The 27,322-nt window shown below is 41.1% G+C and overlaps 1 protein-coding gene across 1 annotated transcript in view; it reads right to left on the reverse strand.

Moving 5' to 3' along the window:
- Nucleotides 1–27,322, reverse strand: part of LOC109872362 (E3 ubiquitin-protein ligase HECW1) — a 52,031-nt gene that overhangs the window by 8,868 nt on the left and 15,841 nt on the right. Inside the window, exons 10-24 of the mRNA XM_020463568.2 lie at nt 27,170–27,271; nt 26,883–27,033; nt 23,079–23,203; nt 22,752–22,894; nt 22,352–22,537; nt 21,992–22,126; nt 21,725–21,830; nt 21,463–21,559; nt 14,524–14,607; nt 14,328–14,431; nt 14,054–14,168; nt 13,765–13,878; nt 13,432–13,584; nt 7,589–7,687; nt 5,650–5,779 (exon numbers count right to left, since the gene is read on the reverse strand). Of these exons, the coding sequence (XP_020319157.1) occupies nt 5,650–5,779; nt 7,589–7,687; nt 13,432–13,584; nt 13,765–13,878; nt 14,054–14,168; nt 14,328–14,431; nt 14,524–14,607; nt 21,463–21,559; nt 21,725–21,830; nt 21,992–22,126; nt 22,352–22,537; nt 22,752–22,894; nt 23,079–23,203; nt 26,883–27,033; nt 27,170–27,271 (1,844 nt within the window). The remainder of the gene's footprint in view (nt 1–5,649; nt 5,780–7,588; nt 7,688–13,431; nt 13,585–13,764; nt 13,879–14,053; nt 14,169–14,327; nt 14,432–14,523; nt 14,608–21,462; nt 21,560–21,724; nt 21,831–21,991; nt 22,127–22,351; nt 22,538–22,751; nt 22,895–23,078; nt 23,204–26,882; nt 27,034–27,169; nt 27,272–27,322) is intronic.

Raw genomic sequence — 27,322 nt, forward strand, 5'->3', positions numbered from 1 at the left:
AATTGGAGGTGTGCCTGTGTATGTATTTCAAGGCCTATCTTCAAACTCAGTGCCTCTTTGCTTGACGTAAAAAGAAATCAGAAAATAAAAAGAAATCACCCAAGACCTGATTGCTGCAGGAGGGACTGGTGCACTCCACAAAATATATGGCATGATGAGGCAGGAAAATTGTGGATATATTGAAGCAACATCTCAAGACATCAGTCAGGAAGTTAGAGCTTGGTCGCAAATGGGTCTTCCAAATGGACAATAACCCCAAGTATACTTCCAAAGTTGTAGCAAAATGGCTTAAAGAGAACAACGTCAAGGTATTGGAGTGGCCATCACAAAGCCCTGACCTCAACCCTATAGAAAATGTGTGGGCAGAACTGAAAATGCGTGTGTGAGCAAGGAGACCTACAAACCGGGTTCCGTTACACCAGCTTTGTCAGGAGGAATGGGCCCAACTTATTCACCCAACTTCACCCAACTTATTGTGGGAAGCTTGTAGAAGGCTAACCAAAACATTTGCCCCAAGTTAAACAATTTAAAGGCAATGCTACCAAATACTAATTGAGTGTATGTAAACTTCTGACACACTGGGAATGTGATGAAAGAAATAAAAGCTGAAATAAATCACTCTCTCTAATATTATGCTGACATTTCACATTCTTAAAATAAAGTGGTGATCCGAACTGACCTAAAACAGGGAATATTTACTGGGATTAAATGTCAGGAATTGTGAAACTGAGTTTAAATGTATTTGGCTAAGGTGTATGTAAACTTCCGACTTCAACTGTATACAGGATGCTACCTTCCACAGCATAACCTTCACTCCAGATCAAAACTCCACACGTACAGCCTAATTTTGGACAGACCAGATACAACTTCAGTTAGCACTGAGGCGTGAAGTGAAATGTGTCGAATCCTTTGAGCCCAACACATGGCAGGAGTCTCACAGACTATCCTTCCTAAATCCAGTGGTCTTGAAGCACCCTCCTGCTTTTCAGGACCATCCACCGGCACTTTCTACAAGAAATCTGCCTCCAGAAATAAAGCTTCTCCCAAGTGAGTGTGACTCCTTCTCCCACTGCCTGCTGCACTGCTGCTTGGATTCCACCTTCCATCTGTTCACTTTCTGCTCTGGCTTGTCTCCTCCTGTCTGGTACAGGTACCCCCACCACACTCCCCCCTCTCTACCGAGCTTTCGCTCGCCTCAGCACACAGGCACTGTTGGGCCGAGTGACTCTGAACTTACAATGACTAGCCCAGAGTTATTATTTTTTTTCTTGTGCATTTTGCTATGTGCCTCATGACTCCTGCATGCTTTGTTGACTATGAACTTTCTTGTTTACCCTACCGTGGGATAGACTGTTTGTTCCAACACTCGGGACTCTGACTCTCTATTGGTTACATAGACTTTTGCCCCCCCCCCCCCATCCTATTCTAACCACCTCTCGACGGCTATTTGTTATCAGATGAAATTGCTGTATAATATGATCCTGTTGCCATCTAATGCTCATTCAAATGTCAAATCAACACTGCAGAGCTCTCCCTGTCCTATGCCGTGCCTTGATTGTATTACTGTTGATGATATCTGGAAAAGTGCATGTAAAGCCTGTCCCATCTACTGTTGCTAGCCCCAATTCTGACTTGTGCTTTGATATCTGTTTCACTGATATCTGCTTTCGTAAAAGCCTGGGTTTTCTGCACGTTAACACTAGAAGCTGATCCATTTTTAGGTAATAAGCTTCTAGTGTTAACGTGCAGAAAACCCACATATTGCACTTTTACTTTCTTCTCCAACACTTTGTTTTTTTTGCATTATTTAAACCAAATTGAACATGTTTCATTATTTACTTGAGGCTAAATTGATTTTATTGATGTATTATATTAAGTTAAAATAAGTGTTCATTCAGTATTGTTGTAATTGTCATTATTACAAATAAATAAATACAAACCGGCCGATTTAATCGGTATCGGCGGTGTTGGTCCTCCAATAATCGGTATCGGCATTGAAAAATCATAATCGGTCGACCTCTAATGGAAAGTGTGGTTTCACAGCTCCAATCCAGATGTGTTGGTCATTATTTGAGAGGTGGTTAAGGAAGAGTGTTTTGAATACTGATGTCAACCTTTCTGGCTATAACCTTTTTCGGGAAGACAGATCTTCCTAGGGTGGGGGAGTGGCAATCTTTACCAAGGATCACCTTCAGTGCTCGGTTGTCTCCACTTAGTCTGTCCCCAAACAATTTGATTTGCTGGTTTTAAGCTTTAAACTTTCAAATAGCTCTTTGTTGACTGTTGAAGGGTTTTCTTCATCCTCCATCAGCACCGGCCTGTACCCTACCTGCCCTAAACTCTCTCCTGGCCCCTAAATTCTTCCTGAATTTGTCCTGCTACAGTAGGTGACCTAAACTGGGACATGCTTAAACTACCTGACCAAGTCCTAAAGCAATGGGACTCCCTAAATCTTTCTCAGATTATTACCAATCCCACAAGGTATGACTCCAAACACCCAGAAAAGGCTACTCTCCTCAATGTTCTCCTCACAAATAATCCTGATAGGTACCAAACTGGGGTTTTCTGTAATGACCTTTGTGAAAACTGTTTAACAGCCTGTGTTCGTAATGGCTGCTCAGTGAAATGTCCTGTCCTGATTTGTCATAGACACTTGCTAAAAAACTTTGTGACCTGGCCTCTGTAAATTGGTAAAGAATCAGCTTGATCCCCTCTGTCAAAGAAGCTTGGACATTATTTTTTGATATCTTCAGTGATATTGTTAAAACTTCTTTGGGATAGGGGGCAGCATTTTCACTTTTGGATAAATAGCGTGCCCAAATTCAACTTCCTGCTACTCATCACCAGAATATAAGATATGCATATTATTAGTAGATTTGGATAGACAACACTCTAAAACTGTTTTGAATCATGTCTGTGAGTATAACAGAATTTATGTAGCAGGAAAAACCCAGAGGACAAACCATTCAGATTTTTTTTTCTTGAGGTCACTGTCTATTCAATGAGGTTTCATTGGGAAACCAGAATTCGAAGGGACTTGTTTGCAGTTCCTACCGCTTCCACTGGATGTCACCAGTCTTTAGAAATTTGTTGAGGTTATTCCTTTGTGTAATGAAGTACAGCCATCTTGAAGAAGTGTCACGTTATGTGTACTGTTTGAAAGTTGCGCAAGACTAGAAAGCATGCTTGAGTTTGTCTTCCTGTATTGAACACAGTCCTGTTTTCAATTTGATCGATCATTAACGTTTAAAAATACCTAAAGTTCTATTACAAAAGTAGTTTGAAATGTTTTGGCAAAGTTTACAGGTATCTTTTGAGATATTTTGTAGTGACGTTGCGCAAATTGGAAGCTGTGTTTTTCTGGATCAAACACTCCAAATAAATGGACACTTTGGATATATATTGACGGAATTAATCGAAGAAAAGGACCATTTGTGATGTTTATGGGTCTTCGGCCTGGTTTGCTAACGACATCTCTCAAAGAGTGCAGTGTATAACGTCAGAACATCTGCTCTCCCAGCCACTGCCTGTCACCAAGGGAGTACCCCAAGGATCGATCCTAGGCCCCATGCTGTTCTCAATTTACATCAACAACATAGCTCAGGCAGTAGGAAGCTCTCTCACCATTAATATGCAGATGATACAGTCTTATACTCAACTGGCGCCTCCCCAGATTTTATGTTAAACGCTATACAACAAAGCTTTCTTTGTGTCCAGCAAGCTTTCTCTACCCTTACATTTCTTCTGAACAGCTACAAAACAAAGGTCATGTGGTTTGGTAAGAAGAATGCCCCTCTCCCCACAGGTGTGATTACTACTTCTGAGGTTTAGGGTTAGCATTCGGCCATAAGATTTGCCACCAATGCTCCTTTATAGGAGACATCACTGCACTCTCTACTCTTCTGTAAACTGGTCATCTCTGTATATCTGTCGCAAGACCCACTCGTTGTTGCTTATTTATAAAACCCTCTTAGGCCTCACTCCCCCCTATCTGAGATATCTACTGCAGCCCTCATCCTCCACATACAACACCCTTTCTGCCAGTCACATTCTGTTAAAAGTCCCCGTAGCACACATGTCCCTGGGTCGCTCGTCTTTTCAGTTCGCTGCAGCTAGTGACTAGAATGAGCTGCAACAAACACTCAAACTGGACAGTTATCTCAATCTCTTCATTCAAAGACTCAATCATGGACACTCTTACCGACAGTTGTGGCTGTGTTGCGTGATGTATTGTTGCCTGTACCTTCTACCCCTTGTCTGTGCCCAACAATGTTTTTACCCTGTTTTGTGCTGCTGCCATGTTGTGCTGCTGCCATGCTGTGTTGTCTTCTTAGGTCTCTCTTTATGTAGTGTTGTTGTCTCTCTTGTCGTGATGTGTGTTTTGTCCTATATTTTTTTAATTTGTAATCTCAGCCTCCATCCCCGCAGGAGGCCTTTTGGTAGGCCATCATTGTAAATAAGAATTATTTCTTAATTGACTTGCTTAGTTAAATAAAGGTTAATGTTGAGCAATTAGGTCTGGCTCGCAGTCTGTGTTCCAATTCATCCCAAAGGTGTTCGATGGAGTTAAGTCATGTCATTGTATGCTGTAGCATTAAGATTTCCTTTCACTGCAACTAAGGGCCCTAGCCCGAACAGCCCCAGACAATTATTCCTCATCCACCAAACTTTACAGTGGGCACTATGCATTATGGCAGGTATCGTTCTCCTGGCATCCGCTGAACCCAGATTAGTCTGTCAGCCTGCCAGCTGGTGAAGAGTGATTCATCACTCCAGAGAACACATTTCCATTGCTCCAGAGTCCAATGGCAGCGAGCTTTACACAACTCCAGACAATGCTTGTCATTGTGCATGATGATCTTAGGCTTGTGTGCGGCTCCTCGGCCATGGAAACCCATTTCATGAAGCTCCCGACGAACAGTTATTTTACTGACATTGCTTCCAGAGGTAGTTTGGAACACGGTAGTAAGTGTTGCAACTGTGGCCAGACCATTTTTAAGAGCTACGCGCTTCAGCACTCGGCAGTCCCGTTCTGTGAGCTTGTGTGGCCTACCACTTAGTGGCTGATCTGTTGTTGCTCCTAGACCTTTCCAATAACAGCCCTTACAGTTGACCGGGGCAGCTCTAGCAGGGCAGAAATTTGACGAACTGACTTGTTGAAATGGTGTCATCCTATGAAGATGCCATGTTGAAAGTCACTGAGCTCTTCAGGAAGGCCATTCTACTACCAATGTTTGCATGGTGCTCGATATTTATACACCTGTCAGCAACGGGTGTGGCGGAAATAGCTGAATGAACTAATTTGAAGTAGTGTCCACATACTTATATATATCTCTATTAGTGTATATACTGAAAGATATACACTGATCATGAGGATAATTTCATAGTAAAATAACATCTTATACTTTAGCTTGCTTTGGGTTTGTTTAGACACTACGCATTTCTTATCATTGAGGACACCACCGGAGGTTGCTGAGGGGAGGACGGCTCATAATCATAGCTTGAACGGAGCGGATGGAATGGCATCAAACACATGGAAACCATGTTTGATGTATTTAATACCATTCCACTCATTCCGCTTCAGCCATTACGACAAGCCCGTCCTCCCCAATTAAGGTGCCACCAACCTCCTGTGGAGGACACACATACCTGTCCGAAGACTTCCTCATTCACAGTGAAGGTAAGGTCCAGCATGTCTGTGATGTCATTGTCTTTCATCCACTGTAGACTCTGATGGAACTCCTCGTCTAGGTATTCCAGATCACTCAGGTCAGTGGCTCTGCACAGGTAAACATATTTATCTCACACATGAACTGCTTTGGGATTCTCTATGTATAACTGCACAAAACAACCCACTGCCTTAAAGTCAATCAAGGGGAGTAACTCCCTCACTAGCCCGAGGTGCATTTTATTTGTGTTTAATTGTAAAAAATGCTGATGGTGTCTGTTGTAGCCCATTATCATCCTATCTGGGGAGACTTGTCATTAGTGCTCACGCTAGTAAGTCACTCAATCTGGGTTAGACTGTGTTAAGCCTCAAACTTCTTTGGAAATTTATGCCAGACTGCACACTAATCCAATATGGATAATTTTTCTTTGTTGTTAACTTCACTAGGGTAGGGGGCAGCATTTGGAATTTTGGATGAAAAGAGGTGCCCAAATTAAACTGCCTGCTACTCAGGCCCAAAAGATAGGATATGCATATGATTAGTAGATTTGGATAGAAAAGACTCTAAAGTTTCCAAAACTGTTAAAATAATGTCTGAGTATAACAGAACTGATATGGCAGGTGAAAACCTGAGGAAAATCCAACCAGAAGGTACTATTATTTTGAAAGGCTGTTTTTACATTGAAAGCCTATCCACAATACAAAGACTTAGGACCCAGTTCATGAGCTCTGTGTCTTCCTTTACATGTAGCCAGTCTTTAGGCATGGTTTCAAGCTTTTCCTCTGAAAAATTAGGGAGATAGAGCACTTTCAATGAGAGGCCAGTGAAAATTTCCATTCATCAGCCATGCGCCCTAATCGGGAACGCACCTTTCTTGTTTCTCCTTTCCTATTGACGAAGCTTTTGTCCTGTTGAAATATTATTGATTATTTATGACAAAAATAACTGGAGGATTGATTTTAAACATCGTTTGGCATGTTTCTATTAACTTTTTATTGTACTTAAAAATATAAAAAAATATTCTGGAATTAGTGCATGCACCTTTTACTGGCTTACTGGACAAAACACGTGAACAAAAAGGAGGTATTTGGTCATAAAGAGGGACATTATTGAACAAAACAAACATGTATTGTCTAACATGGAGACCTGGGAGTGCCACCAGATGAAGGTCATCAAAGGTAAGTGATTACTTTTAATGCTATTTCTGACTTTTGTGACACTCTCCTTGGCTGGAAAATGGCTGTATGAGTTTCTGTGGCTAAGTGCAGACCTAACATAATCGCAAAGTGTGCTTTTGCCGTAAAGCGTTTTTTAAATCTGACACAGCGGTTGTATTAAGGAGAAGTTTATCTATATTGTATAATTTAGCAATGTTTATGATGAGTATTTCTGTAATTTGATGTGGCTCTCTTGCACTTTCACCGGATGTTTGTTTGAGACTACGCATTTCTGACCATAACACGCCAATGTAAACTGAGATTTTTGTATATAAATATGTAACATGAAGTTCTATGAGTGTCATCTGATGAAGATCATCAAAGGTTAGTGATTAATTTTACCTCTATTTCTGCTTTTTGTGACTCCTCTCTTTGGCTGGAAAAATGGCTGTGTTTTTCTGACTAGGTACTGACCTAATATAATCATTTGGTGTGCTTTCGTCGTAAAGCTTTTTTGAAATCAGACACTGTGGTGGGATTAACAACAAGTTTATATTTAAAATGGTGTGAAATAATTGTATGTTTGAGGATTTTTAATTATGTGATTTCTGTTGATTTGAATTTGGCGCCCTGCAATTTCACTGGCTGTTGGCGAGGTGGGATGCTAGCGTCCTACGTGTACCAGAGAGGTTAACGTGGCAGAGACATTTTTTCTGTACAGAAGAATTGTAAATGCCAACGTCGAGAGACCGAGACACTCACAGTCTGAGGAGAGCCTTGTAGAAGGGCCGCGTGAAGAAGGCATCCAGGAGATACTGGTGGATCAACACCAGTCCCAAAATACGCCCACTAAACCGGAACCTGCACACAAACACACACAGACAGGTCTCACACACAACTTCAAAATCTTCAATATAGAAATGCCACCAAAAATAATTTACAGAAACTCATTACAAATAAAGTCAATGATTCACCAAATTACATTTTTGAAAGAAGCAATGTTTTTTAAGCATATGTTTTCTTTTCATTCTCCTCCATTTACACTGAATGATGTTAACGGTCAGGATTTATTTCCTAATAGTAATGCAAAATTAACACTTTTACAGAAAGACCTATGTGAAGGACAACTTACAGAAGAAGAACTTTGAGGCAATTAAAACATTTCAGTCTGAAAAAACACCAGGGCTTGATGGTATACCAGCAGAGGTATATCAGACCTTTTTTGATGTACTCAAATATCCATTATTAGCATGTTTTAATTACTCCTATAAAAATGGTAGACTTTCAGGTACTCAACAATGACGGATTTCATTACTACTAAAACAGGTATAAAGATCTAGTCCATTTAAAAAAACTGGAGGCCCCTTACACTTCAATGTTGTGATGTGAAAATCCTGGCAAAATGCATAGCACATACAATAAAAAACGTTTTACCAGATATTGTTAATCCTGATCAGACAGGTTTTCTACATGGATGATATATTGGAGATAATATCAAAATATTACTTGAAACAATTGAACATTATGAAACATCAAAGATACCAGGCATGGTCTTCAGAGCAGATTTTGAAAAGGCGTTTGATAAAGTATGATTAGAATTTATATACAGTGCCTTGCGAAAGTATTCGGCCCCCTTGAACTTTGCAACCTTTTGCCACATTTCAGGCTTCAAACATAAAGATATAAAACTGTATTTTTTTGTGAAGAATCAACAACAAGTGGGACACAATCATGAAGTGGAACAACATTTATTGGATATTTCAAACCTTTTTAACAAATCAAAAACTGAAAAATTGGGCGTGCAAAATTATTCAGCCCCTTTACTTTCAGTGCAGCAAACTCTCTCCAGAAGTTCAGTGAGAATCTCTGAATGATCCAATGTTGACCTAAATGACTAATGATGATAAATACAATCCACCTGTGTGTAATCAAGTCTCCGTATAAATGCACCTGCACTGTAATAGTCTCAGAGGTCCGTTAAAAGCGCAGAGAGCATCATGAAGAACAAGGAACACACCAGGCAGGTCTGAGATAGTGTTGTGAAGAGGTTTAAAGCCGGATTTGGATACAAAAAGATTTCCCAAGCTTTAAACATCCCAAGGAGCACTGTGCAAGCGATAATATTGAAATGGAAGGAGTATCAGACCACTGCAAATCTACCAAGACCTGGCCGTCCCTCTAAAATTTCAGCTCATACAAGGAGAAGACTGATCAGAGATGCAGCCAAGAGGCCCATGATCACTCTGGATGAACTGCAGAGATCTACAGCTGAGGTGGGAGACTGTCCATAGGACAACAATCAGTCGTATATTGCACAAATCTGGCCTTTATGGAAGAGTGGCAAGAAGAAAGCCATTTCTTAAAGATATCCATAAAAAGTGTTGTTTAAAGTTTGCCAAAAACCACCTGGGAGACACACCAAACATGTGGAAGAAGGTGCTCTGGTCAGATGAAACAAAAATTAAACTTTTTGGCAATAATGCAAAACGTTATGTTTGGTGTATAAGCAACACATCTCATCACCCTGAATACAACATCCCCACTGTCAAACATGGTGGTGGCAGCATCATGGTTTGGGCCTGCTTTTCTTCAGCAGGGACAGGGAAGATGGTTAAAATTGATGGGAAGATGGATGGAGCCAAATACAGGACCATTCTGGAAGAAAACCTGATGGAGTCTGCAAAAGACCTGAGACTGGGACGGAGATTTGTCTTCCAACAAGACAATGATCCAAAACATAAAGCAAAATCTACAATGGAATGGTTCAAAAATAAACATATCCAGGTGTTAGAATGGCCAAGTCAAAGTCCAGACCTGAATCAATCAAGAATCTGTGGAAAGAACTGAAAACTGCTGTTCACAAATGCTCTCCATCCAACCTCACTGAGCTCGAGCTGTTTTGCAAGGAGGAATGGGAAAAAATTTCAGTCTCTCGATGTGCAAAACTGATAGAGACATACCCCAAGCGACTTACAGCTGTAATCGCAGCAAAAGGTGGCGCTACAAAATATTAACTTAAGGGGGCTGAATAATTTTGCACGCCCAATTTTTCAGTTTTTGATTTGTTAAAAAGGTTTGAAATATCCAATAAATGTCGTTCCACTTCATGATTGTGTCCCACTTGTTGTTGATTCTTCACAAAAAAATACAGTTTTATATCTTTATGTTTGAAGCCTGAAATGTGGCAAAAGGTCGCAAAGTTCAAGGGGGGCGAATACTTTCGCAAGGCACTGTATAAATGCCTGGATTACTTTAATTTCGGTGAATCTCTTATATAATGGGTTAAAGTTATGTACAGCCACCCCAGATGTAAAATAGTAAATAATGGTTGCTTCTCAGAAAGTATTGAGCATTTAAGAGGAGTAAAACAAGGCTGCCTGTTGTTTCCATATCTATTTATTATGGCCATTGAAATATTAGCTATTACAATTAGATCGAAGAAGAACATCAAGGGGTTAAAAATCCAGGGCATAAAAACAAATGTCAATGTATGCCAATGACTCAAGTTGTTTTCTTAAGTCCGCAATCTTGATCTCTGCACAGTCTCATGGAAGATCTTAATCACTTTTCTAGTCTCCTTGGACTAAAACCTAATTATGACAAGTGTACCATATTACGTATTGGATCATTCAAAAAGTATTTACACTACCTTGTAGGTTACCAATAAAATGGGCAGATGGTGAAGTAGACATACTTGGTATTCACATCTCAAAAAAGATAAAAGAACTGACCAAATTCAATAGAAAGTTAGCAAAAATAGATAGGATTCTGTGACCATGGAGAGGTAAATACTTGTATATTTAAAAATCCCATTGATGAACTCTTTGGTCCTATCACAGCCTACTCCAGACGACTTGTTTTTTAAATCATATGAGCAAAAAATATAAAATTTCCTTTGGAATGCTAAGCCAGACAAACGTGCATATTTAACTTGTTTGCCTGCCATATATTAAAGATACAAATTATCAGAAAGGAATTGGCATAAATAACAAAATATATGCCAGTTTCATTTGAGGAGCAAAAAGTTGCATAATAAATGGGAAGAGATTTTCGATGTACCAATTCCATGGCACATGGTTTATGAACTGGTACAAAAAAACAACACTTGATTCAACATTAAAGTTTTTCAATGTAAATTATTATGCAAAGTCTTGCCAAAAACACAATGCTATATATATGGGGCATACAACTAACTATCTCAGCTCTGTAGATTTTGCTGTGAAGAGACGAAATCAGTAGATCATTTATTCTGTAGCATATTTCTGGTCACAGATTAAGGAATGGTTAAAAAATCACAACATTCACTTATAATGAATCTTACAAATAGCAGTGTTGGGTGATTTGGAAAGCCAAATAATAATACTCGTAGGAAAGGTTTTCATTTATAGCTCACAATCTGTGGATACTATATGATTTTAGAAAGTTTCAAAATGTATGTAAAACATCATAGCACAATTGTAAAATATAAGGCACATGGAAACCAAACGAGGGTGGTCTATGGTGATAGATGGGCTGAGAGTAGCTGAAGGGTGGGATTAAAGAGCTTATGTTCAGTAATGTACTGTTATGTGACTGCTTATTATAAAAGTACTATGTATGTATGTATGTATGTATGTACAGTGGGGAGAACAAGTATTTGATACACTGCGGATTTTGCAGGTTTTCCCACTTACAAAGCATGTAGAGGTCTGTTATTTTTATCATAGGTACACTTCAACTGTGAGAGACGGATTCTCAAACAAAAATACAGAAAATCACATTGTATGATTTTTAAGTAATTCATTTGCATTTTCTTGCATGACATAAGTATTTGATCACCTACCAACCAGTAAGAATTCCGGCTCTCACAGACCTGTTAGTTTTTCTTTAAGGAGCCCTCCTGTTCTCCACTCATTACCTGTATTAACTGTACCTGTTTGAACTCGTTACCTGTATAAAAGACACCTGTCCACACACTCAATCAAACAGACTCCAACCTCTCCACAATGGCCAAGACCAGACAGCTGTGTAAGGACATCAGGGACAAAATTGTAGACCTGCACAAGGCTGGGATGGGCTACAGGACAATAGGCAAGCAGCTTGGTGAGAAGGCAACAACTGTTGGCGCAATTATTAGAAAATGGAAGATGTTCAAGATGACTTTCAATCACCCTCGGTCTGGGGCTCCATGCAAGATCTCACCTCGTGGGGCATCAATGATCATGAGGAAGGTGAGAGATCAGCCCAGAACTACACGGCAGGACCTGGTCAATGACCTGAAGAGAGCTGGGACCACAGTCTCAAAGAAAACCATTAGTAACACACTACGCCGTCATGGATTAAAATCCTGCAGCGCATGCAAGGTCCCCCTGCTCAAGCCAGCGCACGTTCAGGCCCGTCTGAATTTTGCCAATAACCATCTGGATGATCCAGAGGAGGAATGGGAGAAGGTCATGTGGTCTGATGAGACAAAAATAGAGCTTTCTGGTCTAAACTCCACTCGCCGTGTTTGGAGGAAGATGGATGAGTACAACCCCAAGAACACCATCCCAACCGTGAAGCATGAATGTGGAAACATCATTCTTTGGGGATGTTTTTCTGCAAAGGGGACAGGACGACTGCACCGTATTGAGGGGAGGATGGATGGGGCCATGTATCGCGAGATCTTGGCCAACAATCTCCTTCCCTCAGTAAGAGCATTGAAGATGGGTCATGGCTGGGTCTTCAAGCATGACAACGACCCAAAACACACAGCCAGGGCAACTAAGGAGTGGCTCCATAAGAAGCATCTCAAGCTTCTGGAGTGGCCTAGCCAGTCTCCAGACCTGAACCCAATAGAAAATCTTTGTAGGGAGCTGAAAGTCCGTATTGCCCAGCGACAGCCCCGACACCTGAAGGATCAGGAGGTCTGTAGGGAGGAGTGGGCCAAAATCCCTGCTGCAGTGTGTGCAAACCTGGTCAAGAACTACAGGACATGTATGATCTCTGTAATTGCAAACAAAGGTTTCTGTACCAAATATTAGGTTCTGCTTTTCTGATGTATCAAATACTTACAGTATGTCATGCAATAAAATGAAAATGAAAATGAAAAAAAATTATACCATGTGATTTTCTGGATTTTTGTTTTAGATTCCGTCTCTCACAGTTGAAGTGTACCTATGATAAAAATTACAGACCTACATGCTTTGTAAGTAGGAAACACTGCCGATTTTGCAGGTTATCAAATACTTGTTCTCCTGGATGGATGGATGGATGGATGGATGGATGGATGGCAGAAAAGCTGTAAAAAACACAAGATATGTGAAGGAAGAGGGGAGTTGGTGGATGGGTTAATGTAAAATAAACTACAAATCCAATTAGTGTTTAGATCTCTTGACATGAGATTTCTATTAAACCCATTTCTTTTTTCCTCCAAGCAAGAACAAGCCCAGGGTCATGATCATTAGGACATGGAAAACATTTGAAAATGCTCTGCAACGGAAAACAATTAAGAGTGTTTCTTATTATAGACAAGGTAGTCCCTCCTGGTTTGTCAGTTTTCTTCCCTTTGGGGCCTAATGAACACACCCCAGGTTTTATGAGTTTGAAGGAAGCTTAAACACAGGACAAGCAGATGCCCTCCTCACCATTCCAGATGGTTCTCTACGAAGGCGGACATGGGGCTGATCTGGACGGTGTATGTGTCGTTGGCTGAGTACTCAAACAGGCCATAGTAGGGGTTGAACAGCTCCTGAGACAGCAGGAAGAAGAACTCTCTGGATGGTCCACTGTAGTCCAGCCTGATGGTGTGGGAAAAGAAGAGACCTGAGTTATGTCAGTAGCAGACCAATAAAACAAACATTCGTTAACCTCTATCGCCCAAAAATTAGCAGTTTGTTCTTTAAAAGACGAGAGGGGGTTCCTTCTTGACACGTCCATTACTTTTTCATGTGTTCAGGTAAATAGAAGCTTTGGTGTACCCCTCCTCTCCTATGAAGGTGATGTAGAGCTTATTCCTCTGTAGTTCCTTGCGTGAGTAGGCCATGACCTGGTTAAAGGTACCCTCCAACAGGTGGTCTCTCCGGACGATAAGCCTGGAACACAACAACATCATAGGATGCTCAGCAACACAGACATGGATTTACAGTATAGTGCTAATTTGCATACACCACTACTGTTTCTTAGAAACAGTCGGGTTCTATTCTGTAAGTGTATTTGAAAAAGGTGTGCGTAATCATGTTAATGGACATTTTAGACTGCTTTCCTTACTTGATCTTTCCTGGGCCCTGGCCATAGCCTTTAGCCTCCAGTTTCCTGTAGAAGTTGCGTAGTTTGGCCTCAAAGTCTCTCCGGTACGGGGCAGGCGCTCTTGCTCTCGACATTCCTGTTGACAAGCACATTCAACTCCGTGACATGCAGTCCTCCAATGACATGAGACATGGATATAACACAAGTATAACCATATGTGACATGGTTTTTGACCAATTCTTGTGAATACATTTTCAACCCACTACGGCTCCGTTTGCCATTAGTGCCAAACCACCTGGAGAGTTCTGTGGTGAAGACCCTGGTGAACAACGCGGAGAGAAGCTGAAGCCAGGATGGAAGGAGGGCTGAACATAGGACATGATCTCCTCTTCAAACAAGCTGTAGGGACATTCAACAAGTGACAAACATGGAAATAATGACAATACTACAATGGAAACATTCAGGGGGTAATATTAACAGTTGCCACCAACCTCAACAGTATCACCAGGTCTGCATCACATGCTAGTTTCTCCAGTCTTTGGGTACCCTCTGTTCTGATGTAGTGGATCTTTTCCCTGCAAGCACACATGACACAGACATTATAAACATACACTATAATCTGGACTAGACTGGGTGTGTTCTATTAAACCTGACAGAATATAATAACTTTATTTGGTTACACTTTACATTAGTGCCTTTACTACTGTAATGTGATGTGGTCATCCTGTCTGGGTTGGCGCCCCCCCTTGGGTTGTGCCATGGCGGAGATCTTTGTGGGCTATACTCGGCCCTGTCTCAGGATGGTAAGTTGGTGGTTGAAGATATCCCTCTAGTGGTGTGGGGGCTGTGCTTTGGCAAAGTGGGTGGGGTTATATCCTTCCTGTTTGGCCCTGTCCGGGGGTGTCCTCGGATGGGTCCACAGTGTCTCCTGACCCCTCCTGTCTCAGCCTCCAGTATTTATGCTGCAGTAGTTTATGTGTCGGGGGGCTAGGGTCAGTTTGTTATATCTGGAGTACTTCTCCTGTCCTATTCGGTGTCCTGTGTGAATCTAAGTGTGCGTTCTCTAATTCTCTCCTTCTCTCTTTCTTTCTTTCTCTCTCTCGGAGGACCTGAGCCCTAGGACCATGCCCCAGGATTACCTGACATGATGACTCCTTGCTGTCCCCAGTCCATCTGACCGTGCTGCTGCTCCAGTTTCAACTGTTCTGCCTTCTTATTATTCGAACATGCTGGTGATTTATGAACATTTGAACATCTTTGCCATGTTCTGTTATAATCTCCACCCGGCACAGCCAGAAGAGGACTGGTCACCCCACATAGCCTGGTTCCTCTCTAGGTTTCTTCCTAGGTTTTGGCCTTTCTAGGGAGTTTTTCCTAGCCACCGTGCTTCTACACCTGCATTGCTTGCTGTTTGGGGTTTTAGGCTGGGTTTCTGTACAGCACTTTGAGATATCAGCTGATGTACGAAGGGCTATATAAATAAATTTGATTTGATAATTATTCCTGTAATTACAGTAATTACTAGGCTGATGATAGCTACAAGACCTACATGTACAGTTGAAGTCAGAAGTTTACATACACTTAGGTTGGAGTCTTTAACTCGTTTTTCAACCACTCCACAAATTTATTGTGAACAAACTATAGCTTTGGCAAGTTGGTTAGGACATCTACTTTGTGCATGACAAGTCATTTTTCCAACAATTGTTTCCAGACAGATTATTTCACTGTATCACAATTCCAGTGGGTCAGAAGTTTACATACACTAAGTTGACTGTGCCTTTAAACAGCTTGGAAAATTCCAGAAAGTTATGTCATGGCTTTAGAAGCTTCTGATAGGCTAATTGACATTATTTGAGTCAATTGGAGATGTAATTGGATGTATTTCAAGGCCTACCTTCAAACTCAGTGCCTCTTTGCTTGACATCATGGAAAAATCAAAAGAAATCAGCCAAGTCCTCAGGAAAAAAAATTGAGACCTCTCACAAGTCTGGTTCATCCCTGGGAGCAATTTCTAATCGCCTGAAGGTACCACGTTCATCTGTACAAACAATAGTATGGGACCGCGCAGCCGTCATACCGCCCAGGAAGGAGACGCGTTCTGTCTCCTAGAGATGAACGTACTTTGGTGCGAAAAGTGAAAATCAAATCCAGAACAACAGCAAAGTACCTTGTGAATGAAGATGCTGGAGGAAACGGGTACAAAAGTATCTATATCCACAGTAAAACGAGTCCTATATCTCATAACCTGAAAGGCCGCTCAGCAAGGAAAAAGCCATTGCTCCACAACAGCCATAAAGAAGCCAGACTACGGTTTTCAACTGCCGAAGAACACCATCCCAACTGTGAAGCACGAGGCTGGCAGCATCATGTTGTGGGGGTGCTTTGCTGCAGGAGGGACTGGTGCACTTCACAAAATAGATGGCATCATGAGGCAGGAAAATTATGTGGATATATTGAAACAACATCTCAAGACATCAGTCAGGAAGTTAAAGCTTGGTCGCAAATGGGTCTTCCAAATGGACAATGACCCCAAGCATAAGGACAACAAAGTCCAGGTGTTGGAGTGGCCATCACAAAGCCCTGACCTCAATCCTATAGAAAATGTTTGGGCAGAACTGAAATAGTGTGTGCGAGCAAGGAGGCCTACAAACCTGACTCAGTTACACCTGCTCTGTCAAGAGGAATGGGCCAAAATTCACCCAAATTATTGTGGGAAGCTTGTGAAAGGCTACCCAAAACGTTTGACCCAAGTTAAACAATTTAAAAGCAATGCTGCCAAATACTAATTGGGTGTATGGAAACTTCTGACCCACTGGGAATGTGATGACAGAAATAAAAGCTGAAATAAATCACTCTAATATTATTCTGACATTTCACATTCTTAAAATAAAGTGGTGATCCTAACTGACCTAAAACTAGTATTAAATGTCAGGAATTGTGAAAAACTGAGTTAAAATGTATTTGGCTAAGGTGTATGTAAACTTCCGACTTCAACAGTATATTCAGTAACACACTAAAATATATTAAATAAGAATAATGAATCCGAAGAGCTTTCAAATTGAGAGAATATGTGGGATGGGGAATAAGTGCAAATCATTAATGCAAATCGTAAGTCAAATCCCCAAAATAGGGAGAGAAAAAAAGAAATTCTTATAAATATTCACTCAAATTGAAACAAAAGTAAGCCTATGAGGAATTATTTCCATTACACAATTTCTACCAAATCCACACAAAGTAATCAAAGGTGAAGGGAACTCTACAGGGATCTAGACAACAAATCTGTAGCTTTATCCTAAACCAATTAAAGAAATCCCATTGGAGAATTCAAGTCTAAAGCAGCCACAAAATGGCGACAAATTACTGTGTGGCTTTTTATTTCTCATTGAGGCCTAGAGCCGGGCTGCCCATCCCTCTTCCTGAAGATCTACTGTCCAGTAGGTTCAGTCCAGCCCTAATTTAGCATATCTGATTCAGCTAGTTAAGGTCTTGTTGAGCAGCTAATTAGTAGAATCAGGTGTGTTAAATTAGGGTTGGACTGAAAACCCACAGGACTGTAGGGTTGGGCAGCCCTGGCCTTGATCAATCAATGGTTCCTACTGGTCTAAGCCATTGTCACTCAGCTCTCTGTCTTTGAGTTTTTGACCACCCCATATTGGTCACCAGGCCAAAAATTCTAAGGTTCTCCACTGTATGATCCCTTAAGTGGGCATACAACCCTTCTGAATGTGGACTAGATGTCCTTCAAGTTCTTATTCCTCCTATAGGCTGAGATTACCCTGAAATATTTCAAGGCCTCACAATCATTCCAGGCCTGTTGAAAATTTGATTGAAGTTCAGAATGGAACCCCTCCAGAGCCTGAGAATAAGTCCCCAGGAATGGAACCACAGGGCGGTTATCCTTCTCTACCTTATATGCTCCATGGGTCTGGATGGTCTGATTTACCTCAGCCTTAACCTCTTTTACGAACTGCCTAGAGTAGCCCATGGGCCTTAAGGCTGAGAAGAGTATTCTTGTGGCCTCTATTTCCCCAGGGAAACTACACATTTTGTGGAAAAGTATAAATTGTGAGTTGATCAACCCCCTTTGTGTGTTTTGCATGGAAACTACATTTGTAAAGTAGGCCATGTCTATCTGTTTCCTTAAATAAAACTTCAGTTGCCAATTGTTTGGTTTCTCCCCCCTTTTGAATGAAAAATACCTGTGTATCTAGAAATTCAAATGTTTTGTATTGCAAATTATGTGTAATGGTGATTGCTAAGTGATGTGAATTCAAAAGGTTTAAGAATTCCCTGAATTTAGAGATGGAGCCTCTTCACAGTCCAAAAATACCATCCAGATACCTAAGGTGCAGCAATGGTAAGGTCTTACATTTAAGGAAAGCAGTTTCTTCCCAAAAACTCATGTACACATTTTCAAAACTTGGGGAGAATGTCTTTCCCATGTCTGTACCATGTATCTGGAGGATAGTACTTCCCATTGAACTCAGTCATTTCTGGTGAGACTCAACTCCAACAAATCCAAGATAACCCCAAGATAACCCTATCCGGTCGACTAGGGTCAGGATACAAAAGGCATTTGCAACTGCCTGTAGATCTAATTTGGTATCAATGTTTGTGTACAGAGAATTAATATCAATGGAGAATTTAAAAAAATGTATTGGTATCTTTAAACTCTTCAGCCAGTTCACAAGTATCCTTAACATAGCTGAGATAGAGGATTTATATAAAAATCAGTATATTCAGCTATTTTTATTTATTTAACTAGGCAAGTCAGTTAAGAACAAATTCTTATTTCCAATGGCGGCCTAGGAACAGGGGGTTAACTGCCTTGTTAAGGGGCAGAACCTTGCCGGCTCGGGGATTCGATCTCGTAACTTTTCAGTTACTAGTCCAGGTGTTCTAACCACTAGGCTACCTGCCGCCCAAGGCAATACAGTGCCTTGCAAAAGTATTCCCCCCCCCCCCACCCCCCCGGCATTTTTCCTTTAAATGTATTTTTATTTGGATTTCATGTAATGGACATATACAAAATAGTCCAAATTGGTGGAGTGAAATGATAAAAATTACTTGTTTCAAAAGATTTTTTAAAAAATATTTAAAAAATGAAAGTGGTAGGTGCATATGTATTCACCCCCTTTGCTATGAAGCCCCTAAATAAGATCTGGTGCAACCAATTACATTCAGAAGTCACATAATTAGTTAGATTCGACACAGCTGGACTTTATTTAAGTGTCACATGATCTCAGTATAGGGCCAAGGGAACCACCAGTTCTGAAAGGTCCCAGAGTCTGCAACACCACTAAGCAAGGGGCACCACCAAGTAAGCGGCACTATGAAGACCAAGGTGCTCTCCAAACAGGTCAGGGACAAAGTTGTGGAGAAGTACAGATCAGGGTTGGGTTAAAAAAAATATCAGAAACTGAACATCCCACAGAGCACCATTAAATCCATTATTAAAAAATGGAAAGAATATGGCAGCACAACAAACCTGCCAAGAGAGGCCCGGCCACCAAAACTCAGGGACCAGGCAAGGAGGGCATTAATCAGAGAGGCAACAAAGAGACCAAAGATAACCCCGAAGGAGCTGCAAAGCTCCACAGCGGAGATTGGAGTATCTGTCCATAGGACCACTTTAAGCCGTACACACCACAGGGCTGGGCTTTAAGGAAGAGTGATCAGAAAAAAATAAGCAAACATATTTGGTGTTTGCCAAAAGGCATGTGGGAGACTCCCCAAACATATGGAAGAAGGAACTCTGGTCAGATGAGACTAAAATTGAGCTTTTTGGCCATCAAGGAAAACGCTAAGTCTGGTCGCAAACCCAACACCTCTCATCACCCAGAGAACCCCATCCCCACAGTGAAGCATGGTGGTGGCAGCATCATGCTGTGGGGATGTTTTTCATCGGCAAGGACTGGGAAACTGGTCAGAGTCTTCCAGAGATTTGAGACTGGGACGGAGGTTCACCTTCCAGCAGGACAATGACCCTAAGCATACTGCTAAAGCAACACTCGAGTGGTTTAAGGGGAAACATTTACATGTCTTGGAATGGCCTAGTCAAAGCCCAGACCGCAATCCAATTGAGAATCTGTGGTATGACTTAAAGATTGCTGTACACCAGCGGAACCCATCCAACATGAAGGAGCTGGAGCAGTTTTACCTTGAAGAATGGGCAACAATCTCAGTGGCTAGATGTGCCAAGCTTATAGAGACATACCTCAAGAGACTTGCAGCTGTAATTGCTGCAAATGGTGGCTTTACAAAGTATTGATTTGGGGGTGGTGAATAGTTATGCATGCTCAAGTTCTGTTTTTTGTCTTATTTCTTGTTTGTTTCACAATAAAATAAAATAAAATCACCTTAAAAGTGGTATGTTGTATATATCAAATGATACAAACCCCCCAAAATCCATTTGAATTCCAGTTTGTAAGGCAACCAAATAGGAAAAATGCCAAGGGGGGTGAATACTTTCGCAATCCACTGTACAATAAGATTCTGAGCCACAATCACTTGCTATTGGTCTACTGCAGGGAACTCGTGGGAGAACTGTCCATGTCTCATGAGATCTATACATTTTAGGTAGTAAGTAAAACTGCCTAGGTTTTGGAGAATCTGGCCCAAAAAGGTAGACCATCTGTTTATCTGTAATATACTTATCCTCACTCACTATCTCCCTGATTAGTCTGTGTGTTTCCAGTTGTTGAGTGGAGCAATGGGACATAGTTTTTGACATTATCTAACTGTCTATTATCTTCAATAAGATATTGCATTTTATCCATTATAACAATCTGAGACCTGTTATTTGCTGGTTTACTCACAATATTCTGATACCTACTCAATGTTTTTAGAGCTTGAGTTTGTTGCTTTGTAAGGTTAAACGTATGTACAGGTCTGGGTTTGAATTGTGAAAAGGAATCCACATCCCTTTGTATAAGTATCTGTATAGATTCTGACACTGACTCCAACTTAGGTTCCCAATGTGAGGTGTTCAAGTTGAGGGTTAAGGTTTAACTGGGATTTGGACATGAAGTTAGGGTTGTGGTTGAGGCTAGGGTTAGGGTTGAACCAGAATGTTGACATGAAGCTAGGGTTAGGGTTGTGGTTGAGGCTAGGGTTAGGTAAGGGTTGAACCAGGATGTGGACATGAAGCTATGGTTAGAGTTGAGGCTAGAGTTAGGGCTAAGGTTATGGTTACTGCTAAGTACAGTGTAATAATGCATAATTACAATACTTGTTACACTAATTACATGTAGTTACACATTAAGGGCACTGTAATGTAAAGTGTTAGCCTTTATTTTTCAGAGTGGGAACTTCAGTTATGGAAGTATGGTACCAGTACAGCAGTGATTGAGATATTCACATTCCCTGAATCTACAAAGTCCTCATATAAAAAAAATCTATCAAATTCATCCCCCAGTGTGTATATCTACCTCAGGGAATGGTTCCTGGACAAGGCTGGCTGGCGCTCCGTAAGAACTTCTAGTATTCCAGGCTGACGGAGGAAGGCCACGATCTTCTCATTATAAGCTGTGAATGGAACAAAGACATTGAATTCAGAAGACAGTTAGACTGACTCACACAGCAGAAATTGACTCACACAGACTAACTGCAGAAACTGTATCACACAGCAGAAACTATAACACATGGTTTGTGTGCTTTGTGTATTGTATGTGCTTTGTGTATTGTATGCACCTTGTGGCACTGGATCAGGATGATGCTGGCTCCGCATCGCGGCCACCACACTGTTCCCAGGCCGTGATAACAAGGCTGCACCTCGACTACGGGACACCTCCGAGGCCTGACAGAATACATATGACAAAAGGTACAGCTATAAACAAGCAAATACATCAATTAAATTCCATATTTCCATAATTCGATTACATTATGGTCATCAATCACACAGTTACAACACTTAAAAACAAGGACATGTATTCTCTATAGTACTGGTTGACTTCTGACCTCTCCAGCACTGTAGCTGCGTAATCTCTGTAGGTGCTGCCTGTGGGTCAGGTGGTTGGGCAGACAACCGTTCTGAAGAGGGATTCTCGGGTCGATGAACGTGGTTGCTCGGCTGTTGTGGTCCACAAAGAAGTTCTGGACCACAGAGAAGATGTTACAGGAAAAAACGTAACAAAGTTAGAAACACAAATCTAAACACTGCTAGATCTGAAGACAAAGGCCAAATCAATAGAATCATTGGTAAACTTATTCATTTTTTAAAAACATATTTTCCATCTTGTCAACCAAGGTACAATAAACTATTATGTCAATAAGTGGGGGAGTTAGCTGTGGATGAACTAAGGGTTGATGTCTCTGCACCTTGCCCTGAGGGTCAGTCTTGATCTCCCAGCCCCGGGGCAGTTCAAACTGGGCGTCAGAGAAGCGGTTAAGGAAGGTGACCAGGTCTCTGTTGTGCTGGTACCTCTCAAGGTTACGAGCGTCTCTACGAATCTTCAGGATCATGTGCTTCAGGCACGTGCTGCTGGTGAACATGCGGTAGGCTCCCTGAGAAGAGAAAAACATAACAGCATGACCCTGGATACTAGAAACACCATACGCAACCAATCTGAACCACAATGGAGGAATATTCAGCATCTGTTACTGAAGACTAGAATATGTTACTGAGCATTGGTATTGGTGTTCAAAAGGGAATTGTTTACTCTAATTGTCCACTGTGTATAGTTACGTATAATTGTCCACTAGGGAGATAGGTACTCACATAGTTGGCATGGAGGACAGTGAAAAACTCTGGGTGTGTGATGAACTTCACCGCTGGGCTCTGTAACAGAGCTGTGATCTTCTGACTGTTGACTGGAGATGATGACGAGGAGGAGGAGGAAGAGGAGCTGTCTCTTCTCAGCTCTACACACAGACACCAGGAGAGAACAAAGAAACCATTAACTGAATGGTGACAGTCGAGTACTAGATTGTGTGTAAAACTTTGAAAACCCCTTTGTATACCCATGACATTACTTTTTACAATGGAAGATTACACTTCAGTTTATTGCATTCTGTAATTGTGACATTGTGGTGTGGTCCCACTTACCATTAGCCATCGAAGGAGAGTCTGCCTCACTGCTGTTGTTGTTGAGGCTTGTTCTCTCACTCCTGCTTCTGCTTCCTTCATTCTCACTCCTGTCTGTGGCCATGGTCCTCTGGATGCTCTGGTACCTGACAAACACATCAGCACACATTTACTAAACATCCTTAAGTCAGAGCAACAGTGCCTCAATCTAGACCATTCCTTTAAATGTGCAAGAAACGGCTTGTTAATAAGATGATTTAAGGTAAAATATCTTTAAAATATATTGAAATGAGATACATTACTTTTTTACATAGATTTTTTTAGAGGATCAGCTTAATATTGCAGAAAGATTGTTGCTTCCATCAATGTAATTGTCTGCATCATTTCTAATCCCCCATATCATTTTTTGGGTAAATATATATATATATATACATACAGTGCCTTGCGAAAGTATTCGGCCCCCTTGAACTTTGCGACCTTTTGCCACATTTCAGGCTTCAAACATAAAGATATAAAACTGTATTTTTTTTGTGAAGAATCAACAACAAGTGGGACACAATCATGAAGTGGAACGACATTTATTGGATATTTCAAACTTTTTTAACAAATCAAAAACTGAAAAATTGGGCGTGCAAAATTATTCAGCCCCTTTACTTTCGGTGCAGCAAACTCTCTCCAGAAGTTCAGTGAGGATCTCTGAATGATCCAATGTTGACCTAAATGACTAATGATGATAAATACAATCCACCTGTGTGTAATCAAGTCTCCGTATAAATGCACCTGCACTGTGATAGTCTCAGAGGTCCGTTAAAAGCGCAGAGAGTATCATGAAGAACAAGGAACACACCAGGCAGGTCCGAGATACTGTTGTGAAGAAGGTTAAAGCCGGATTTGGATACAAAAAGATTTCCCAAGCTTTAAACATCCCAAGGAGCACTGTGCAAGCGATAATATTGAAATGGAAGGAGTATCAGACCACTGCAAATCTACCAAGACCTGGCCGTCCCTTTAAACTTTCAGCTCATACAAGGAGAAGACTGATCAGAGATGCAGCCAAGAGGCCCATGATCACTCTGGATGAACTGCAGCGATCTACAGCTGAGGTGGGAGACTCTGTCCATAGGACAACAATCAGTCGTATATTGCACAAATCTGGCCTTTATGGAAGAGTGGCAAGAAGAAAGCCATTTCTTAAAGATATCCATAAAAAGTGTCGTTTAAAGTTTGCCACAAGCCACCTGGGAGACACACCAAACATGTGGAAGAAGGTGCTCTGGTCAGATGAAACCAAAAATGAACTTTTTGGCAACAATGCAAAACATTATGTTTGGCGTAAAAGCAACACAGCTCATCACCCTGAACACACCATCCCCACTGTCAAACATGGTGGTGGCAGCATCATGGTTTGGGCCTGCTTTTCTTCAGCAGGGACAGGGAAGATGGTTAAAATTGCTGGGAAGATGGATGGAGCCAAATACAGGACCATTCTGGAAGAAAACCTGATGGAGTCTGCAAAAGACCTGAGACTGGGACGGAGATTTGTCTTCCAACAAGACAATGATCCAAAACATAAAGCAAAATCTACAATGGAATGGTTCAAAAATAAACATATCCAGGTGTTAGAATGGCCAAGTCAAAGTCCAGACCTGAATCCAATCGAGAATCTGTGGAAAGAACTGAAAACTGCTGTTCACAAATGCTCTCCATCCAACCTCACTGAGCTCGAGCTGTTTTGCAAGGAGGAATGGGAAAAAATGTCAGTCTCTCAATGTGCAAAACTGATAGAGACATACCCCAAGCGACTTACAGCTGTAATCGCAGCAAAAGGTGGCGCTACAAAGTATTAACTTAAGGGGGCTGAATAATTTTGCACGCCCAATTTTTCAGTTTTTGATTTGTTAAAAAAGTTTGAAATATCCAATAAATGTCGTTCCACTTCATGATTGTGTCCCACTTGTTGTTGATTCTTCATAAAAAAATACAGTTTTATATATTTATGTTTGAAGCCTGAAATGTGGCAAAAGGTCGCAAAGTTCAAGGGGGCCGAATACTTTCGCAAGGCACTGTATATAACATTCTATTGGTTTAAAGAATTTTGTATAGTATTTTTTTTTTAAATGGAAGTTTTGAATCCGGCGTTGTTTTGCGTATCAATTCATAAACCATGTGCATTGGAACGGGTACATCAAATCTCTTCCCAACTATTTTGCAATTTATATGGCACAGCTGTCAGGTTTTTGGTCCTTAAATGAAATTGGCATATGTTTTTATTTATCACACTTTTTTCTTTAACCATTTATGTTCTTTAATACAGGGCCGACATAGAAGTTCCTTACTTTTTCCCCTTCTACTTGCCTCTACCATTTTTGTCGTAATGTTGCAATATACATTACTTGTTTGTATTAAGCCTTTTTTTAAATAAGCAAAAAATGTTCTGCTAATGACGTTAGATAATTTATCTTCGTGAGAAAAAAAGTAATTAAAAAACATTTTTATTGAATTATCACTCAATACTGTACAAGAAATGTAGGCTTGCTTAGAGTTAATCCCCAGAGAGAAAGAAGTTGAATTTGCGACCATTAATCAATGGATTCCACTACTGTAATAGTCTTCAATACATGCGAGGTCTGTGCAGGGGTTATCCTGACAGAGAGAAGGATCTATGACACAGCCCTGACACGGCCCACTGCTCATGTCTCCAGTTGGACACACAAAGGGAAATCCCCCAGCCCAGCGAGGGCAAGCCCTGTCCTCGCCTTCAATAAGCATTTCAATTCATTTCTCCTCCCTCGCTCTCTAGGTCTCCAATCTCATTAAGAGATTTCATGCACTGCAGTTGTATAATAACACTTATGCAATTCTTCACAGCCTGTTGTGCACATTTCTCATCTGATTATTACTGTCAAGACTTAGTGACTTTTCCTCCATTCAGAATATCTCAGGCATTTCATGGAAAGTTCTTCTAGTAGTGGCTCATAAAGACACGGTACAAGCATAAAAAAGACAGCCACAGCCCTAACCAAATGTTCAACACAAGGCAGCAAATGCTTTTGAAAGAAAATCCAAGCAATCGGTATCAATGGGGGGCGGGGTTCTTAAGTGTCTGCCCTATATGTGAGAGATAATGTACAAGAATGATCAGGATTTTTTAAACATGTATTTAACCCCTTAACAGTCCATATACACTGCACTTCCATAATTTTTTTCCAACTGGTACTGGAAGACCTTCAGATGAGTCTTGTGAGGTCTGTGGGCGTCCTAGAGCAAATTAACCGACATGACGTGTTTGTGAGAGTCACCTTTCCACGGTGTCATATTAGTGTGTAGCCCAAACTGTTCGGGCAGTAAAAGGGATAACACCATCATGTTAGTTAGAGACTCAGCTTTCCACAGAGGCGTATTAGTTTGTAGGCCAAACCCTTCCAAACGGTTGTCTCATGATCTGACAAACACCACTCTAGCTCTGCTACCTTTCACCGCAGATGAGGAAGTGCTACATACATTAGGCAGATGTGGTAGATTGCGATGCATCGAATGCAAAAAAATCTCTATCTTAAAGTGACAGATTTTGATGGGGATTTTTGTATTATGCAAATTAATTTCCGCGGAGCACAGACATCAACTTTAGGGGGTTTAATACAAAACTCCCCCATTCTCGGAATGAACTGAACCAATTCTAAGAAAATCATCCAAGAAACAAATAAGCTTTAGGTTCTTCTTACAACCACCAGATGGTCCTGTATAGTGTACGTTTTCACTTGTTTTCTTTTACGAAAGTAGGATCTACCTCTCTCCTCTTTCTTCCCATCTCCCCCATTCACTCACCTTCTATTGAGCTGTTCCATCTGCTGAACGGATCCTGACCTCCTCATGCCGTCAGGCGTGGCTGCTGAGGTGGGTCTCTGCCACGTGGTGGTCCTGTTGATGTGATCCACGTAGAACACACGACCGTGGCTGTCCACACGCGCTTCCCAGTCTATACACAAACACACAGTGGAGACAATTATTTCTTAGTTACTACCATTAGTTTTGTCCTGGTATGTATTGTTCATCAACAAGGAATATGAATGATATGACTCAGAGTCTCAGACAAAGTTATATACAAAGCTCACTTGGTGGTAGTGGTTCATCTATAGTGGGGTAATGATGAGGATCATGACGCAGAGCAGGAAGCTGGCTGACTGGAGGATGACTGGACGGTAGAGGACAATCTCCTATGGGACGACAAAAACAGGTCAGTATATCCTAACTTACCAAACTCACAT

Source organism: Oncorhynchus kisutch, linkage group LG27 (genome assembly GCF_002021735.2).
Source record: "Oncorhynchus kisutch isolate 150728-3 linkage group LG27, Okis_V2, whole genome shotgun sequence".
In the NCBI taxonomy this organism is placed as follows: domain Eukaryota; kingdom Metazoa; phylum Chordata; class Actinopteri; order Salmoniformes; family Salmonidae; genus Oncorhynchus; species Oncorhynchus kisutch.